The sequence below is a fragment of the Buteo buteo genome, chromosome 12 (genome assembly GCF_964188355.1).
Source record: "Buteo buteo chromosome 12, bButBut1.hap1.1, whole genome shotgun sequence".
Classification (NCBI taxonomy): domain Eukaryota; kingdom Metazoa; phylum Chordata; class Aves; order Accipitriformes; family Accipitridae; genus Buteo; species Buteo buteo.
Genome location: NC_134182.1, coordinates 35,218,137 through 35,238,136, shown reverse-complemented (window position 1 = coordinate 35,238,136; position 20,000 = coordinate 35,218,137). Strand labels below are relative to the sequence as shown.

Below are 20,000 nucleotides of genomic sequence, written 5' to 3'. Positions count from 1 at the left end.
ACCCCCTCACCTCTGAATAAACTGCTAATGTCTCCAACCCCCCGCAAAAATCTCCTAAGAACACTGACAGGAGGCTTTCAGGGACGGTTCAAGTAATGCACAATGCTATTAAAAAAAGAGCAGAATTTTGGGGCGAGAGTAAGTGTTTTATGAGTCCCTTTTAATTATGGAAACAGGAATGCCATCTAGGATTAGAATATGTTTTCATACGGTAAAGTTCTGTTGTTCCCACTTCCTGTGTGAATTTTGGTCCTACATGTGAGAGTCACACATACTATGGGGAACTGTCTGGGCTTCTTTACTGTGTCACTGGAAAAAAACTGAAGTTTTTCTGAGTAACCCTTATCAGCCTCCCTACTCCCTTTGAGCCAGCCTGTGTCCTGAACTGCACAACCTTCAGTAGCTGAAGGAGAGGTAAGAAGCTCCCACCAAGCAGCTGAGCAGCTTTGCTGGAGGATGCTCGCTGCGCCTGCCCTCCTACCTCCTGCCCTGGACGCGGATGGGCAGAGATTTGCCTTGATCTCAGATTCCCTCTGGGAGGAGAAAAGGTGAATGCTTGTTTAAAAGTCATAGGAAAGTGCGAAGCGAGTTGAATAATCCGGACGCTGGGATATACTTCATTATGAAGAGCAATGAGCCAGGACCAAGAAAAGAAAAATATAGACTAAGTGTCAGAAAGAAGACTCAGATGTTAAATTACAGTGCTGTCCCACTTCTTGTTCAGCTTGAAGTCCTCTAGAGAGTTTTTGAAGGAAAAGATTAAAAATATAAAGGGAGAAATGATACTGCATTGGCACAGCAAGACCTATTAATGAGTCTGAACGATGTCCTGCTATTTTAAAAGCACTTCACGCAGGTCACACTTAGCTAAAAAATGTGATACTGATGCCTCATGTCAACTCAGCAGTTTCAAAACCACATTGCTCAACATATCTCACAGCTGATCTCCTCTCAGGGTAGAGTAGGGCTGCTCTAAGATGTTGTCTGTCATTTGTCCTCTTGACAAGCAAGTTGTGCAGTGATGCCCTCCACCTTCCTGGATTAATTTTTAAAGGACTAAATGCAGTGAAGGAATGGGACCCTCAGAAACATGAAACTTTGACCTCTTCCAAAACTGCAGCACGGCCCAATAATAGCCTGAGTCGCTGCTGTAGCAAGTGTCCTACAAACAGTGTTATCGAGAGAGAAGGAAAGAGCCCAGGCAAAGACGCGGGCCCATGATGCAGAGCAGAGAGAACCAGGGATAAAGCCTACGATGAAATGGTTACTCTTTCATTATCAGGGCCGTGCAGCTCACAGCTGGAGAAGCAGAGAAGACTTGTGGCAGGAGATGTGTCTGGGGAATCTTCACGGACTGGTTTGCAGAAGAAGGAAGGAGTCATTCCTGACAAGAAGGGGCATATGCATGAGTATTCAGAGGTGGTACAGAAAAGTAAAGAGTAGCTGTATTTTTTCCTATTTTGTACCTAATCTCCGTTTTACAACAAATGAAGATTACATGACAGTTCCAGCTGTTTGAATAAAACAAGCCTGGAACACATATTTGCCTGTGCCCGTGGCATTTGAACTGAGGAAATGTGATGTACACATTAAGCCAGTCATCAAAAAGGACAGGAATTTTGTGCCAAGGCACTCAGAAAAAGCAATAGAGAGAAGAAAACATGGACAGAGGAAAGGGATCTGGGAAAGCTCAAAATGCCAGCAATTACTAGAGCTGTGCACGTGTCTCAGCAGGTCAGCTAGCCTGGAGAGTGTAGGACTCTTGCCAAAGGGCTATCAATGAGACCCTTTGGTCAACATGACTGCTTAGCATTACTTCTGCACCTATCACATTTCTGCACATGTAATTTGTTACCAAATTGCTTTTTCTTTCTGTAAAAAGAAAAAGCACCCCATGATCTTTATTTATTGAGACGAGCTTTAGATATGGGCTTATAGAAAGTCCACCAGTAAGGTATATGAACAAGTCATCTAAGCAAATGTAATGTGATTTGTTCTCGTTTTCATTCTTCTTTGTCTAACAGAGTGAATCAATGTTTACTTACAAGCATGCTTTCACTCTAAATGACCCATGCAAGCTCACTGAGGTTGAATGAGGCCAGAGTTTGAAAAAAAAAAATAGAAATTCAGTCATGCACTAAGCATCGATAACAACAGTACAGGCCTTAAATTGCAAAGCTTTTGGAACAAAAAACCTGGCAGTTGGAAAAGCCACATTGGTCCTATTCTTCTAGGTTTCCCCAAAACTCCCTTTACAGATCGTCTCTGATGTCTTTAACGCATCTACTCTTGTCAGATCAAGCAGTATAATGACTTAGCAACACTCCCCTCAACACCAACATTTGGCAAAGATTGATTACTTGCTGGTGCGCTGGGGCAGGTAGGATTGGAGAAAGAGGAGCAGATGTGAAGAGACACATAGATTTTTCTTTGTGAAATTGGAGGCTTAGAAATACACAAGTCCTGATGGTGATAAAGAGCAAAACATCACCCTGCAACACCAGCTTCTCCTCACAGTCAGCAAAGTGATGTTCCCAGTAAATCTGGGTGCTCGCTGCTGAAATGCCGAGTTGCTTACTCTGTGGTACCTGTATTTCTAGATGCAAGACCACTATGCATGAAAAGATAATGCAGAACTGGTTGAAGTCATAGAAGTAAAATTTCAGAAAAAAAAGCCAAAGTGTCAGACTGAGCAGTTTAAATGCAAATAGATTCGCTGTCATAAACTGAAAAACATAAATACACCTCTGTGTACTAAACAATCCTCAATACCTATGAATGTTAGCTTGGGAGCAGTTGGTAGCTTGTTCTGCTTGGGCACACAGGGGTGCGAGGGGGAATAATGCCATCCCTTATGCACCTTCAGGAATGCTGGCCAGGTTAATGCCATTTCCACGACTCCTTGCATGGTGTGTACATGGTCATGCCAGTTGTGCTGACCAACCTGATGGGACGTGCAACAGGTAGTCCCTGGTCAACGCCGAGGCAGCTGAAGGAAAAGCCCCTCCTGAGGACTGACTGTTGAGGTGCCTCTGGGGAGCAAAGCCCCAGGGTGTTTGTAAGCTCTATGCAGGTTTGTGCAGAAGCAGTCCTGTCTTCTCTGCTCCTCAGACTGTGTCTAGCTCAGTACCAGAGCTTCACTGTGATCGTATGATAAATGAGAGCGTAGCAGACAGCACTATCTTTCGTAAAGCTCCAGTGAATCTGGCTCAATTAAAGTCTCCTAAGTCTTCAAGCTTAAAGCCAGATGAATGTCCAAAAGCCAAATACCTAAGCTGCTCTCACCTCAAGTGACCTGTGGTTAATTAGCAGTCTAAGTGGATAGTTTAACTAAAATTTTGGAAATGGTTTGGGAAGGAGAGTGGTGGAACATTAGTATTAAATATATTTAACAACAAATATGGCCAGCATCAAACATAAACTGATTTAAAAAGACAAGTGCAGACAGTATTTGGAGAAGTTTTATCAGTGATACTCTTTCTCCTTGACTCTGCTTTTCTGGCTGTCAATATTTCAAAGGAGCAGTTCACAGGTGGTTTTTGAGTAACTTTAACACAGTCCCAAGATGCAAACCACTCTTGGTGAGCAGACTTTGGCCTTTAACTGTTTATCCATTGTTTGTCCACATATTTACCCGCCAAATTATCCACCCTAATTACTTCATCTTGGGTCTCTTAGGTTCAGAATTAGGCCCAGAGAGAACCAATAAACTGAACAGAAATCTTTATGCTTGCTTGGAGTCAAAAAAAAGCACATCTGACATTACAACACAATTATCCTTAACTTGTTCATTGACTTCTGGCAGCCTCTACCCTGTCACCTACATGTATAATTAAGGATTGAATCACCACTGAGGGAAGCTGATAGCATCCATCATTCCCAGGGACCACAGTGGCCTTCAGATCTAGCCCGTCTATGGAACTATCTAATTCTGATGCAGTTCTCATCCTGCTCCATATAAACCAAGCGCATGATGTTAATAATTTTTTTGCCAATGGCATCCACTGTTCATCAGCTTCTGCTTTTAAATACTTTTTTAACCCCCTTTCCCTTTAGTGTGTCCCTTGGAATCATTCAGATACCTGGAATCAAGGAAGGGTATAGCCATGGAGCTCCTTTCCCCTTGTGAATCTCTGCCTCGCAATTTTTTTTTTAAGCTGGGCACTGTTCACAGCACAGTGCAGATATAAGTCAGAGGGTTTGGGGTTTTTTTCCCTATTCAAGCATGTGTGTGTGTGTGTGTGTGTGTGTGTGTGTGAATATTTATTTACTACTTCAGCAGATCCTGACAAGACAGGGGTAATTGGTATTTTTAGTTGATAGATAGCCCTACTCTGAAGAATTTATCTTTTCAAATCTTTAACTGTACCGGGTATCTCTGTCTGAGCTTGTTCAGGTCACTGCATGTGAAGTGAGCACACCTTTCTAGGAAACACCCAGTAATCTGAATTTGCTTGAAAATCTTTTAAAACTATCCAGCAATTTCAAGTCATTTCTCTTTCGTCCTTCCATGCCCCTGTCCCTCCCAGCACTGTTTCAACACATGCATGAAAAACAGAAAAAAGAAAATCATAAAAGCTCACCCCTACATTTCATCTGAATAAAATCCAGCTGGTGAATCGACTGCAGTAAAGGTTCGCTATCCAGAGTCAAGTCAAACTCAGCAGACACTTTTGGCTCCAAGGCTCCTTTGACCCACTGTTCCTGAGATACCTGAACACGCTTGATTAAAGCATCCGAAATCTGAAAGAGAGTATCAGGCTTATAACAAAATGGCAGATGCAGACATTAAAAGTGACAGAACGCCTGTGAGATACAGTACAAAGAAAGCAGGAATATGACAGCACAACAGCTGAGATGGGGTCTGGTCATTTTGGGGTGAGGTCCATTTATGTTGCATCCTTTCATCTGTCTTTTCAAAACAAATCTCATCCTAGGGTAGGAAAGTAAAAATCTCGTTCATAAAGCCTGTTAATATGATGTTACATATCATGCCTCTGAACGCCACCTATACTTCTGCACTCTGTTCTCTGACCTGCACAGTTTTGCTCTCCTGTTTAAAAAGCAGTTGCACAAAGAGAAGTTTAAAAGTTAGAGCATCTCTCCATTCAGCAGAGATGATTCAGTGGATGAAAGCTGAAAGGAATAAAAAAATCAAATGGGAAGAAAGGTGTGTATTTCTCACAGTGAGGGTGCTAAGTTGTCAGATTTTTGAAGAATATGATGGATTATATCAGAACTGAATTTCATTTTTAATGTGTTACTCTAGCTCAGCCCACAGACAATTAGGCCAAAAGTCAGACTAAGATGATTGCAATGGACTCTTCTAAAAGTGAAATCCTGGCTCTGTGGATGGAAATCAATGAACTCAGCTGTCCCTGAGTTCAGTGAAGCTGCCATTTGGATATCTGGAGTCCCTCCCAGTGAGCTTCCTGGAAGTCACAGGAAGCAGAATTTTCTTCTGGATAGGTCAGAGAGAATTTTTCTTTACTGCAGGAGTTCAGATAGCTTTTCTCATTACTGTTACTGGAAGACACTCCTGTCTAAGTGCCTGCATCAACAGCTCCTAATCAGTCTGTGCAGTAAGTGGAGGAGCATCTCATAGCCTTCCTACAACCTTGGAGTCACTTACTGGGATACTGGATCCCTTGGCTGTGTTTCAGTGTCCTGGCTGCAGGAGTAGCTGCACTAAGTAATGCAGTGCCTCAGTGTTTGCTGGTTGCCTTGAAAGCATCATTAGATAAACCAGGGAAGGGTAAAAACAGAAGTATTTTTTTAATAAAAGGTGACTGCAAAGAATGAAGCCACAAAGGTTACAGGAACTAGATGATCTAGTTGGGGGCTGGAACTAGATGATCTTTAAGGTCCATTCCAACCCAAACCATTCTGTGATTGTACAAAAAGCAAGCTGAAATGAAAGTGAAGGATGTATCTAGCTAGCATGTAGATAAGACCTAAAGGTTTCATTTGTCCTGCAGTATCCAACCGACAGCCTGCTAAAACCTGTGTAGTCTTGAGATTAATATACACCACACATTCCCCACTCTCGCTTGAGACCAGACGTGACATTAACAATCAATCTGGAGTGCTAATAGATTTAAGTTGGCTAATTCTTATCCTGTTTTTTAGGGATGCTGTGACAGCCCCCTGATACTCATGCATTCATGTGCGCAGCGTGCCCTGTTCAGCTGACAGCCACATGCAGATCATTTTGTTTGATGTGCCTTTCTTCTTAATTAATAAGGCAACAAAACTAACAGGGCAACATAAAATAATTAATAAAAATAATAGAATTAATTAGGCAAAAGAATTAATTGGATAATAAAACTGTTATGTTTTACCTCATCAATAGACACTTTCACTGCTTGTACCTAAGAAACAATATACTGCAAATTAAGGCAATTGTTGGCTAGGCCATATTTTGCAAAGACAGGGTACCTGGATCCTCCAGCTACAAGTCTTGTAGCCCTGTAAGGTGCAACAACCCCAGTGATGCAAAGCTACACGCAAGCTCTTAAGGCTGGATTTCCTCACAGTGGAGATGCGGAAAGGACTCTTTCACATGGGAAAGAGTAATGCAAAGGGGAGAATCGAAGAGGGGCAGGAGTACTACTCTGTAGTACTCTGTGAGTCATAGACCTTTCCACATTGACCAGAGAGCTCTGTGAAGCCCTGTGTTGGTTTTCTCAGAGGAGAATAAAATAATATTCTGCAGAAAGTTATCATTAACTGTATAGCACCTCTCTTGCAGCCCAGAAGGAAGGGCTGGCAAGAGGAAAGATGTCAGCAGTCAGAGAAGTGGTGTGACTGCTAACTCCACACCTTGGTCAGAGTGCGGCTGTTCAAAGCCGTCCCTTCGCTGGGACATTCATGCAGTCACCGGACTATCATCTGAGCTTTTAGACAGTACTAACAGGAGGTAAGGTGAAACCTGCCTCGGAGGTGGGAGAGGCTAATTAGCAAAGCTACCCGTTTTTAGATTTAACTTTGACATCTTGTCTTTTTTTCCCCCAGAACATTGGAAGGAAAAATACCTGTAAAAACCCAGAGGGATCATTTTCTTTGATAACTTCTAGGCAGTACTCCATAAGCCCTGTTGACTGGCGTAGCTTCAGTGTACAGTGATTTATCTGGTCCCAAACAACCTGGAAAACAAGCATCAGTACAGTTCTGATGACTGCCTCAGCTTACAGTGAATTGTGTAAGATTATTTCAGAAGAGACAACAAATGGAAAAGTGTGTTAAAGCTATGCTTAATTTAGCTGCCATATGGCCATTGCCATATCTCCATCAGCTACACTCACTTGCTCTGTATTGTAAATACCGATAATTAGCTTGGCAAAATGTTGTGCACAGGGAATCTCAATTTTCAGAGCAGATTAATTGCTCAAAGATCAGACTTGCTTGGGGCAGAAAGAGCACAGAACATGTTTCTGCATTTGCCGTATTCACATTTACAATCACACTTTCACTAAAATCTGAGCTTTTAAAAAATCCTTCACTTCAAAAGGCAAATATTATAGAGGATAACTGCAGGAGTGGTTTCTTGCAGATTATACTCTACCATGCTCTTCACAACTCACCACTGATCCTGCTCTGCTTAAGAACGCATTGCTGGGATTAAGAAATAAAAAAGCTGCATCTCGTTTTTCCACATTTTGGACTTGATTCTGCTGCCACAAGGCTGTAGACTAGGCTGAATAGCACTGTGTTTGATAGCACAACTCCTGAGGTACAACAGCCTAACAGGAATAAACTGCAGGATTAGCTGTGCTGTTAGCAGTTATGTCCTATGTATTGGTTCTTGTTAAGCATGGAGGGGGGGTTAAATGCTGATCTCAGGTAGATTTTATTCATTGTTTGTCATAGGTATTTCACTTCAATTTTTCCTTCTGTCTTAGGTACTATTAATGTTACTGGCACTATAATATCTCAAAATCACATATGCAGTTCAACATTTCAAGAAATGTGTCTATTTAAATATTTCTTGACTGCCACTTTGTTGAACCATTTATAACTTTCTTCTCCCCACCTCCCTTTACTGCATTTCTTTAGTATCTTTTGAGTGGCACATGGATTTCTGGAGGTGGTTTGCCTGAATTTCAAAGGTTTGAAGAGACACCAAAATCCCAGCCTTTTACCTGGGCAGAAGGTCCCAGAATCGAAACCACACACAGGTTTCACTGATAAGCACCTCTCAAAAGACAGCCCAAAACCATCAGATAAAGGCTGGTGGCCTTATTCAACAAACTGCTGAAGTATATGCCTCATTTTAAGTGTATAAGCACAGTTCCACTAAACTGCTGAACTGGAAGCTGCGAAAGGACTTCAGGATTTGGTTACGAGGAATCTTCATGGTGTAAAGGGCTGGGGACTTGACAAAATGCACAGTAACACAGGTAGAAGCAGCAGCCATGCTCAGCTGATGAGAGCTGTGCTCACCTTCAGCTTGTGCTCACGTTCTTTGGTCACCTTTGTGAGCAGTTTTGCCTTCTGTCGTGTTAATGCATCAACCAAGGCATCACACTGAGCGACAAGGCAGGCTTCATAATCCAACCCATTCTCCTAGAAGAAGGTGAGAGTCATACTCATCAAAGAAAGCATACTTTACAGCTTAAGCTATTGCTCATTCTTACCTGTTTTTCTATTCAGAAAAGATTTCCTTTCAAGACCTCGGCATTTCTGTGCCTTTCTGATTTCATTATAGCTGTGCCAGTAATAGCTGCATGCTATAAAATGAAACAAAGATGCTGTGCCACAAATGGGCTTATTTAAAACCTTGATTTACTGGCACTTTCCGGACAACAGATGTAGTACAACATAATATAAAAGCTAAACCTAACATATGCAGTGCATACATATACATAAGAGCATTCAGCCCCATTCTGGTTTAATTATCCCACTGTAGCAACTTTGAAATCACTGGCTCTACACCATGGCAATTAGAACAGAATTATGGACCAGAATCTAGTCTACAGGTTTATTACAAGGAAATTAATCAGGTACAAAGCCCTGAGATTTGTGTATTGCGTCAAGTACTTTTTAAAAAATAGCTAGCACTTGGCAGTGGAGACATGTATTTGATTAGCTTTAAAAAAAAACAAAAAACATGGCAGTTTTTTATTTGCATTGTGGTAAAACTCTCTGCTAGGCAAAGGCCAGCATCTGAGGTATACAACACTGAGCCTTGCGTAGGGCCTGGCTATCACTTCGCATTACCTATGGGGTAGGACAAACCATGCTATCACAGAATCCCATGCAGCTGTAGAAACTTGGGCAGACGGTACTACAAGATCCTGGGGATGGCTTGCTCTGGCCATAGAACTGATGCTGTAGCACCCATTCAGAGGGAGGCTCTCCCTCACTTCCTCTTCTCGTGAGGCTAGAAGAAGAGGAAAGCCTTCAAGCTCCTCTTTCTAGGAGATGTTCAGTTGTCCTGTCAGCTTTCCTCCCAAATACCCCAATGAAAAAAAAAAAAGCACAGCATTAAATGTGAGAAGATTTTAAACAAGTGCTGAAGAAGAAGCATCTTTGTGGTAAGCCATCACAGGCCCCTAACTCATTCCTATCTCTTAGCTCTTTTGTTTATGTTTTTCTCTTCTTTTCTGTTCATTTGCTTTGTCTTCATTCTTTTGAGAGTAAAATTTTCAGCACTGTATCCCCTTCCCTCACTGCAATCCACCCATCCCTTTCTCCAGCTGAGGGATGCAGGGTCACCCTTCCCCGAAAGGCCCCCACCGCAGCCCTAGACCTGTCAGCAAGATGTGGGGAGGAGAGACATCAAATAGCCCAGTTATTCTTCACAAGTTTGTCTTAGACTCTTCCTGTTTGCATCTCTCCCTCCTCGGCTTATATCACACCCGACTCCCCCTTAAGCTGGTTTCCATCCAGCTACTCTTGAAGGGCTGGTTTGTATATAGAGCCTGAATCAGTCGATGGCTATAGCGCATCATTTCTCTCCTAATTTTCTGTTCACGTGTCAAACAGGGTGTTTGGCTATATGCCTCTTGCAAGTGAGAAAGGATGAAATTGTTACAGCAGATGGGAAAATGTGAAAATCAGATAGTGACAGCAACAAGAAGTAGTCAGGAAGCAACAGGGGCAATGAGGAACAGGCAGTTTCCAAAAAGAAGAGACCAAGAGATTTAAAAGTGACCTCAGAAAGGAGAAGGGAAGGAAAAAAAGAGGGGGAAACAACAGATCTGCAAAGCAGGGAAAAGAAATGTAGATTATAAATTTGCAAAGTGCCCCAGGCTAGAGAAAAGCACAGCTCCTGGTAGCTGTGGCAAACTCAGCGAGGAGACAAAGAGTGCAGATGGCTGTCTGGTCTGCTGTGCATTGAGACAGGATAATAAAATGTACATATTGTTCACTCTTTTGTATAAACATACATTTTAAAGACATTTTTGCTGAGGGGTAAATGTCTGTACGTGTGTGTGGCAACCACCATAAGACTTCTATTAGAAATAACCTGCTCTGAGATACATGGTTCTGGGTACGAATCTACGCACAAAGGCTACATCTATTCCCCCCCAAATAACAGTCCAAGAACTGTTTTTTCGGTCCAGATGCCAAAAGGCACAGACCAGCTCACGGCACATCTAAACTCTTCTCCCTCAAATAGCGTGGCTGTACCAAACCTGCCTACCAGGAGTATTCCTTGCTATGTGCTATCATCAAATCCTGCTTGAGCATCACCTGGGAAGAGTGCAATTTGTCATGGGAGAAAACCATGCCAGGGAGCTCATTAAGGGTTAAAGTGTGGGGGTGATTACCTCAGAGCTGTGCCCCAGCCTTCTACTTTTACTTAGGAATACATATGCAGCGGATTAGTCCTGCTGTTTTGGTTTGCTGAGATTTGATGACCTCACTCAGACTCACGACAGAGACTGGCTCAACGTGTGAGGGTCAGATTCAGCTTTGTGCCCAGACAGGCCTAAATGTTAGAGGGTGGCTGCTGGATACAATTTCCTCTTCTGAGTTCTCCTCTAGCATTTTAAGCAATGAGCAGCATCAAATAAATGGCTTGGTCTTTTGATCTAATTGTAGCAGCTCCCTTATGCAGAGCAATTTGGCAGTGATTTTGTTGAAACACATTAAAGGATTTGACAGCATAGTCATAAATAGTTGTAATAGGCCACCTTTAGGTTTCAGGAGGGAAAACTACATTTTTAATGGAGCTAGGTGACTCAAGAAAAGATTGGTGATGATAGACTACTGTTTTGGATGAGTTATCCCATCCTAAAATAGCGGTTCATACCCATAGGAAGAATTGCTCTCTAGAGGTGTCTCTTGTCCTTGGACAAGGAAAGAAGCCTAAATGACTGGGTTAGATGAGCTACATAACTCTTAAATAGGTGAAGTCAGCTGAGAGAAACCTTACACTGTGTCCAAAACACGGCACGTGACAGGTGCCGGCCGGTGGCTTCGCACTCATTTTTTTCAGTTAGATGTGCTTTTTTTTACCAGTTTCTCAGTCTTGGCTTGTTCCCTTCCCCACGTGGCCACAGAAGACTGTGAGGGTGGGTAGCTGCGCTGCCCTGGGGCAACCTGAGAGCTTGGGCACCATTTGTGATACGAGTTCATCACCTGGAGTGTTAAGTGGAGTGTTTTAATGATTTTATGCTAAACTTAATACAGATTTTTGAACTCCTGCTTTGGCTTTCTGTTACTAACAGGCACAGGACTTGCTTGTTGATGGAAGATGAGCAAGCAGCAGAGCGGGCATATCGTAGAGCAGATGATGCATATCCCACAGAAAACCCACCGCCGCAGAGCATCGCTGCTGCGGATAACGAGTGTCCCCTCCCAGGCACCATGTGGCTCAAACCACTGCAGCACATTTCCAGCCACACTCTGCAGGATGAGAAGGACATTGAGGATCATCTGACCTCCAGCACTGACGAGTCTAAATTTGGTTGAAAATGGGACTTGGTTTGTTTTGGGGTTGTGCCCTCAATTATGGCACTCACCGTGAGCTCCTTTTCTGACTATTAAAGCTGGGCAATTACAGGCATGAAAATATCTTCTGCTTCCATAAACGACCACACTGATTTAGCAGCATTTGTTTCTTCTTCCTTTTTTTTTACTTCCTACAAATACTCTAATAAGCAGGTCGACTGGATTTTGTCCAGAAACGAGTACATTTTTAGAAAATGTAAGATGAAAAACAAGTAGTAAATTCTGAATATGTTAAAATGAGAACTTATCCTAAATGCCCAATTCAAGCAATTGCAGTCAGGAAGGAGCCCAGAAGCATGACCGAAGAATTCAATCAAATACTAATCAACACAGCTCAGATGTCCAGTATTGAGTATCAGCTTCTCGCAACAAACAGCAAACAATCTAGAAGCTCAGAGGGGCTTGCAGGCATTATTTGATGAATAATTTTGCCTAGCAAATCCATTCAAGAAAGGTTAGATGATTCCAGGAAAGATGAGAATAGCAGAGGAGACAAAGTCATCAAATAAATTATTCACTCAGTTCTATTGATTACTGTATTATCAAAACAGCTAATATTCTACAGTTACCTGGATCTGCTGCAATAAATTTTTCAGCTGAACCAAAAATTCTTTAGCTTCCTTTGCTTTATCTGAAACACCATTTAAAGCCTGAGACAGCTGTGCCTGCAAGGAAAAAAAGAAGGAAAAAAGGAAAAATTAGAGATAAAATGCAAATGTGTTTCTTACTAATCCCTGGGTTTGATGATTAATAGTGTGCTAAAAGGCTTACTTGCTGTCGCATGTGTTCTTACACGCACAGTGTTTGTGCTAGAACAGAATAGTTAAGATTTTAACGGTAATAAGATTTAATAAAGGTGAAATATGCATGTGGGGGCAGTCAAGTATTGTGTCTGCACATTCCACTTTATTGCAGTGACTTGGTAAGTCAAAATACCTTTTTATAAGACAGCTACCCCCGTATATAAGGAGATAACAGTCTCACACTTACACAGTAGCATCTGTCATGCTGAAAAATCCCCCAGTGCTTTCCAAAATGGTACTTTTTTTTTTTTCACCAAAGCCTGAATTCTTTATAAATGTGATAGATCCTACCAAACCTGAGATACACTAGGACTTCAAAGACAAATCTGCATTTTCAGACTTCATAGTAATATCCCTTTGGGGCTCCAGTTTCCCATGCTCTAACCCAACAAAAGGGTGAATATTTCCGGAAAAGCTGGAAAAAACCCTTCCTCTAACTCTTGACTGGTGAGACATATGGAATATGTCTTTTCTAAGTCCACACTGAACACCTAACCTCCCCTTTCCTCAGCTGGCACCTGAGATCTCTAAACCGAACCAGAAGCTTCTCGATGGGCTTCCAGGATGGGAAGGAAATGGCTGTTCTGCCCCCAGCAGACCGAGAACCTCCATGGTCTGACCGGAGCAGCCCCGGCACAACTTCCCTGGAAGTCTGACTGGAATTACAGAAACCATACTACCCTGATTGTCAGCCCATGGCAAGCTTGGATCTAGCATTACTTCTCCATGCAGACATAATGCAGAGCAACCGTGTAAGACCCATTGTTGAGCGTCCTGCAGGTTTGACACTCTCTTTGTGGGTCTACCCCTCAAGTGGACTTGGCAACTACCGATTGCTGACGTCCAGTTAATTATCCTCACCAAACGGATATGACAGCGGACATCAGGAAATGGAAGATTAAGTATCTTTGCTCACGTCAGGCTTTCAGAAGGTTGCCATCTCTTGTTTCCTTAGGACTAGTGTGTGCCTTGAGACAGAGCCTTGTATGTAGGAAGGCACAAAGGTTATGAGCCTCTAAGAGGAGAACTAATTGAAATACAGTAAGCCACCACTCATTCTCTGCTTCCCTCTTGCTCCTGGAAGGACATAAATTACTGCATCCCTGAAAAGGGCACATCTTGCTTCTTCAGGCTGCCCAAGTTTTGAGCTTACCTCCTGCCTGAACATCTCCGACTTGTGCTCACCCGTTCATGCAGGACAGCAAAGAGCGGACCCTGGCAGCTCCTCGTGGGCACTTCACAGCGCAGCTTGTAGCCAGGCTGCCTTACACAGGCAGAGGCACTGCTTAAACCCCACACGGCTCTGCGGGAAGTGGGTACAAACCCTGACCAAGAGCTCAGACTGAATTATAGAGAAAGAAGCCACCCGAGGTTTTTTTCCTCATATTCACACAAACTTTTTCCTTTCAGCCCGGTAGGTATTGTAGGTATTACATTAATGCTAAATTCGGAAATAAAGTATGCTTTACTACAAGTCATTTGTAACAAATGTAATGGTATGACACATTACTGTGTAAGTTTCTCAGTATTTGAATATTTAGTATTGTCTTACACAAACTCTTGTCACTGATTCTGCCAGATCAGACAATCAGGGTTTCAGATCAGCTCTCCATGGGCCGATCATGGTTGCTGGAGTTTAAAGACCACCCTTTTTGATTGCTCTTTCTGCTCCATCCACAAGGCACATGTGAGCCTTTGGTTTGTCAAGCTGACGCAGGACAATGTGGAAGCAGCATATGACTCAGTGGCTGGGAAGGAAGCGAGAAAGAAATAGGTGGCAAAAAGCATGGTATGCTCTGCCATTGACTGGCCCGACCGAATTGTCCCAGGGAGGCAAGGGCTCCTTTCTTTCAAATCAAAACCAATGGTTGGCCCCCCCAGAAGTAAAACTTGCGCTTTTCCAACATCTGCCCTGGCTCTCAAATCATCTCAAAGTGCATTTCACCAGATAAGAGGAGCCAAAAGCTGTATGTGGGCATCACAGCAGCCATAGAAAACTGAATCACCGCAGACGAATTGTAACCCACATATGTACCGATGGCAATTAGCACAGTCACTCCTGGCTCTCGGCACGCTCCCATCGCAAAGGGCTGCAATAGAAACTCAACGATGTCATTGTTCAAAGGGCTCGTGAGCGAATTGCCAGGTTCATTAAAACCTGTGGTTGCATTAACGCGACTGCAGCGTGAAGCCGAGAAGACCCCATCTCCATTTGTGAAAGCCACTTAGAGATAATAGCCTTGTTTTTCCAAGCATTTGTAAAAGATACCTTACAAAGACGTGGAATTTAGTCATGCACTTCCCATTAAAATCAAATGGAGCTACATGACTAAGCCCTCAGTAAACCAACCAAGCCATAAAAAATGCCCTGTACACTCAGAGCAATCTTTCGTGGTGTAGAAACATTTACTGGAAGCCAAGCTGAAATGTTATAAGCTCCGTTGACTGCGACAATTAATAACTCCTGACAAACAGTATTCTACCTGGTGTTATCCTTAATACCTGGTCTTGCAACCAATAATGTGGATGCGGGAGATGGATACCAAGTTTCTACTTCTATCAAATACAGGAACAGGGAGATAACAAGGGTGAGTAATTAAACCCAGATGGCATGGAAGACCGATGCTTCCTTTGATTTTAGAAAATGAACCAGATAATGCCCACGTCCTTTTTCAACCGAACAGTTCATGCTCATTTAACTTGTTTTTCCTCTATCTCTCTTTAGCAGCAGATTAACTATTGATTAGATAATCTTGCCCTGGCGCTGAATTCTGAAATAGGCCACATGTTTTTGGGAACACAACTCTTTAGGCCAGCAAATAAAAGCAGGCATTTGGACTCCAACACTTGCCTTCAACCGCCTGCCCTTCTGTCCTTCAAAGACCCATCCCGCTGTGGGTTTTTTCAGAGTTTCGGTATATATATGTATGTATATATGTATGTATGTGTATGTATATATATATATAACCATTCAGAATGGGCAGAGCTGAAATGTGTCCACCATCATTCCTGGTATTGGTAGGTCAAAAGGCCTACCAACTTCAATCTGACAACAGTGTTTCTGTTCTTGCTACAAAGACATAAAAGGACTTAACTTTGGCAGAAGACTTACACAGTTTTACTTAATAACCTTAAACTGCTGGTCCAGATGCACTTTGCATGTAAGTGAATATAATAAAGTCCAGCTAAGTCAGTGGATTTTCACAGATTTATGCCATTGGGGCCCTGTTGTTATTTTACGCCAGTTTTAATTTCTCTGTAGGAGAAGTTACATAGAGCAGCATAATGGGAAACGAGCAGCCTTAACAGGGGCCAACCAGTCTAGTACAGCTTTCATGACAGCAGCACAGCTGAGGGGAAATGCACATTCCACGGCACGGTCTGCAGCACTGTATGGACAAGGTTATACACTCTAATTTGCCACTAGATCACTACATAAGGCCCTGACAAAGGCGAAGTCAAACAGTTCAAACAAAAGGCTAATACAGAAGTGGAATGGAAACGGATCCTGAAGCTGAAGGTAGGCAGGGCCTCTGGAAAAGCAGGTCTACAGTCAGTAGGAAAAATGTTTGAAGTTTGCTGTTGTGGGATGAAACTGTGTCCTGAGCGGTGGGGAAATGGCTCCAGCAGCCCTTTTTAGGTGAAGAATACCAGCCACCGGCCTTAGAAGGAGATAAGCAGGTGCTTATCAGCTGATGGCGAACAACTGTCAGTCTGTCAGGCTAAGAACACTTACAGACAAGCCCTTCCAGCTGCCTCTACCAGCTACTCCTGGAGCATCTGGAGAGAACGCATAAACCTTGCACTACGTTTGGCATGCCACTCAATGAAGTAATCTATGGATTGGCCAAAGTAACTACAGGTACTAGACTTGTAGAAATTACTGTATATGAGAACTATTTCTACGCAGAAGTATCTAATTCCAAAACAATTTATCTGAACGAATGTGAGCTGATGATTTAGGCTGTCTAGCTATTTGGTTCCGTTATATTTCTTCTCTGCCAAGCGCATTGTTCTGGGAAAATAATATTCATGAGAGCAGAATTTTAGAGTACCCAAATTAGTTAATTTTGAGTATTTTTTTCTTTCGTTAGAATTTTTGCATTGATTGAGTGTGTAAATCAAGAGAAAAATAACATTCTGTGATACCTTATTCCCAGAAAAAAATGCAGTAAAAATACAAACCACTTGGGTATTGTTCATCTTTTGACAATACTTGACAGTAGGAAAGAGAGAAACTGACTGACTCTGAACTTTGATTACAGCAGAGTTTATCACATTGTTCAAAAAGGCATCAGTTTTAACTCAAAGCAGACCGTAATACAGCACAAGCTGGTGTCTCACACTCTCCAAAACATCAGCCACACTTGAACAGTGAACCCAGTCCCAGCTGATTAAAATAATTCTGCTCCCAAGTGGATTCTTCCATTGGCATAAGCAGCAATAGCTGCAAATTTGGAATCTGCTCCTTCTGGGCCAAGAGAACTTCTCCTCTGCACAAATACGTTAGGGAGGAGATGGCTGAGCCCTTGGCAGAGCATTCAAACCAAAACGCGGACTGAAGAAGTTTGTCTTTCTCAGGTGGATGCCCCCAAGGGGCATCTTTTTTGAATCTTAAAATCAAAAGTCAATTTTTTGCCTTGCCAAATGTCTTGGCCTAGCTTGTGCTCACTCACTCCATGGCTGAGGGATGATGAGACCAGTTTTGATTTTGTCCTCTCCCACAGTGTCTGAAAGGCTCTCTCTGTGCTTCCCTTGCTGCTAACTGCAGCAGAGAGCGGGAAGAAGGGAACCCTGCGGCCAGTGCTCTTTGCTCAGCTGGGGGGGAAGTCCTTTCCCCCAGTACAGTGGGAAGCTCCAGAGGACTGCTCTCACCACTCAGGCATTAAAGTCCCCTCCGTACATTCATATGTATTAACAAATCATTTTTCCAGGGTCCACTGTTCTTAGCAAGAAAGAGCTAACTTCACACACTCTTTCAACTTCCAAGGTCATGTCTTGCTCTTTATTCAAATGGTTGCAAAGTCTTATTTTTAACAAGGAGAGCATGGCCAAGTGAGCCAGCAGCTCTACCAGACCTCGGTGACCCCCCCTTGCAGCTATGCGGCTGGCTCCAATGTCCCCCGGGGGCTCCAGGGAGGGCTACGGAGCATCGCTTGCAGGGAAGCCTGAATCGGACTGTGACATTATGTGAATCAGAAAAAGCTTTACTTATCCCCAGACCCCATCCATCCTACAATTCCTTACTCATCGTTGTGTCGTGAAGGTCCCTTCAGCCATCGCTCCTGGCCTCTTTGGGAACTGAGTGGGAGGGGAGACCTTTTTGAGGGCCAGGAGACAACACAAGGTCCCAGGATCCTCCTTATCACGCTCGCCTGCCTAAAACCCTCGGGTGGCTCTGAGCCACTCTCCCTCACTGACACGTGGGGGACACGTGGGGGTGGGAAATGGTTGTGGCAGCTCGCACTGGGCGAAAGGGAGGTGGCGAAGGGACGGAATGACCACCCCGTCTCCTCGCAGGCACCCACGCGAGGACGGGATGGCCAAGGGCCCTGTGGAAGGCGAACGAGTTAGCGAGACGGACTCACTAATTCCAGGTGTCTGCCTGAGGCCTGGCAGAGCCTGAGATTTGCTGGCTAAGGTGGGGCCAAGGCAGGAGGGAGACGGAGGGTCTTCTAACCCCGAGCAGAGGCTGCGGGGGTCGCCGGGCACTCGGGAAGGGCCAGCGAGCAAAGCGCCAAGGAGAAAAAAGCCTGGGAGGATGACGGACGTGAAGTAGCCCCCCATCCCGTGGCCTCCGGCGCTGGGCCCAAGAAATCCCCGGTGGGCCGAGCGTCGCCTCAGCTCCTGAGGGGACTGACTGACTCACCTTGTGCTGCTTCCACATGGCGCCCAGGGCCTTCACCTCATGCTTGCCGTGCTTGCCCTCCTCCAGGCACTGGTAGCAGACGGGGCTGCGGCAGCTCACGCAGTACATGCTGTAGTTCTCCAGGTCGTGCTCGGCGCACGTCGGGACCTTCCGGCCTCCTCCTCCTCCTCCTCCGCCGCCGCCGCCGCCGCCGCCGCCGCCTCCCGCCCCTTTCCCGCCATCGCCGCCGCCGGGGGCGCCCGGCTGTCCGGGCGGCGGGACCAGGCGGTGCTTGGCGAAGGGCCCGCGGGCCGGGTGGCAGCGGAGCTGGCAGGAGGCGCAGTACAGCACCTCGCACTGCTCGCAAAGCACGGCGGCCGGCTCGGCCGGGTTGCGGTCGCAGAGCTGGCACTTGGCGGCGGCGGCGGCGGCGGCTCGGCCCTGCTGGTAGCGTTGCACGATGGCCTCCAGCAAGCGGTTGCGCTGGAAGCCGCGGAGGCCGCGCTGGTCCAGGGAAGCGCTCCGGTGGCACTGCGGGCAGGTGAGGGAAGAGCTGGCGGGGCCGGCGCCCCTCGGAGCCGCCGCCGCCGCCGCCGCTCCCGGGGGTGCCGGCACCAGCGGCAGCACCCGCACGCCGTTGGGGGACTTGAGGCTGGGGGTGTAGGAGCCGTAGCCGCTGTCGGTCTCGCTGTGCAGGCTCAGCTTGTCGGCGTGGTCCCCGCCGCCGCCGCCGCCGCCCGCCGCGCACTCCGAGTCCGGGCAGGCGGCGGAGCCCGCGGCGGTTCCCGGCCCCGGTGAGGCGGCGGCGGCCGAGGCGGGCGGCGGGGGTCCCCGCGGGTGGAGCAGGGGCGGCAGGTGCTGCTCGCTTTCCGGGGTCTGCACGGCGATGGTGCGGGCGCAGGGCAGGCAGACATTGTGCGAGCAGGGCAGGATGATGGGTTCCCGAAAGAGCGAACCGCACACCGGGCACTTCAGCTCCTCTTCCATGGCCGCGGCGCGGGGCTTTGTGTGAGGGGAGCGGGCGGGCTCAGGCGGGAGCTGAGGGGTGGCCGCCGGCTCCCCCCATCCCCCGCGCCGCCCGCCGCCGCCGGCTTCGCCTCAGGGAGCCGGGGAGAGGCCGGAGGGCCCCGCTCCCGCCCGTTCAGCACCGGCCGGGGCTAGACAGCTCCGACCGCGGCCGGGACCGGGACCGGGGCCGGGACCGGAGGGGGCCGGGGCCGGAGGGGGCCGGGGCCGGAGGGGGCCGGGGCCGGAGGAGCCGCCCGGAGGCCGTTCGGGGCTCGGGAAGGGCTCCCTCAGGCCGGTGGCTCGGTCAGGGAGCGCGGTGGGGCTGTTTTAACGTTGGTGGCATAGAGTAATAATATATGGGGAAGGGAGGCGGGGGGAGG

The 20,000-nt window shown here is 45.8% G+C and overlaps 1 protein-coding gene across 11 annotated transcripts in view; it reads right to left on the bottom strand.

Annotated features, from left to right (window-relative positions):
- TRIM67 (tripartite motif containing 67) overlaps window positions 1-19,599 on the bottom strand; it is a 33,156-nt gene extending 13,557 nt beyond the window's left edge. For 5 of the 11 annotated variants that reach the window (XM_075042074.1, XM_075042077.1, XM_075042076.1 and 2 more), the window contains exons 1-7: window positions 19,471-19,599; window positions 18,864-19,371; window positions 18,634-18,794; window positions 12,531-12,626; window positions 8,443-8,565; window positions 7,035-7,145; window positions 4,590-4,743 (exon numbers count right to left, since the gene is read on the bottom strand). In XM_075042074.1, the coding sequence (XP_074898175.1) occupies window positions 4,590-4,743; window positions 7,035-7,145; window positions 8,443-8,565; window positions 12,531-12,626; window positions 18,634-18,794; window positions 18,864-19,371; window positions 19,471-19,599 (1,282 nt within the window). Of the gene's footprint in view, window positions 1-4,583; window positions 4,744-7,034; window positions 7,146-8,442; window positions 8,566-12,530; window positions 12,627-18,633 lie in introns of all 11 variants that reach the window. The other 6 variants (XM_075042078.1, XM_075042081.1, XM_075042075.1 and 3 more) reach the window with 5 other exon arrangements.
- Window positions 19,600-20,000: the final 401 nt, after the last annotated feature.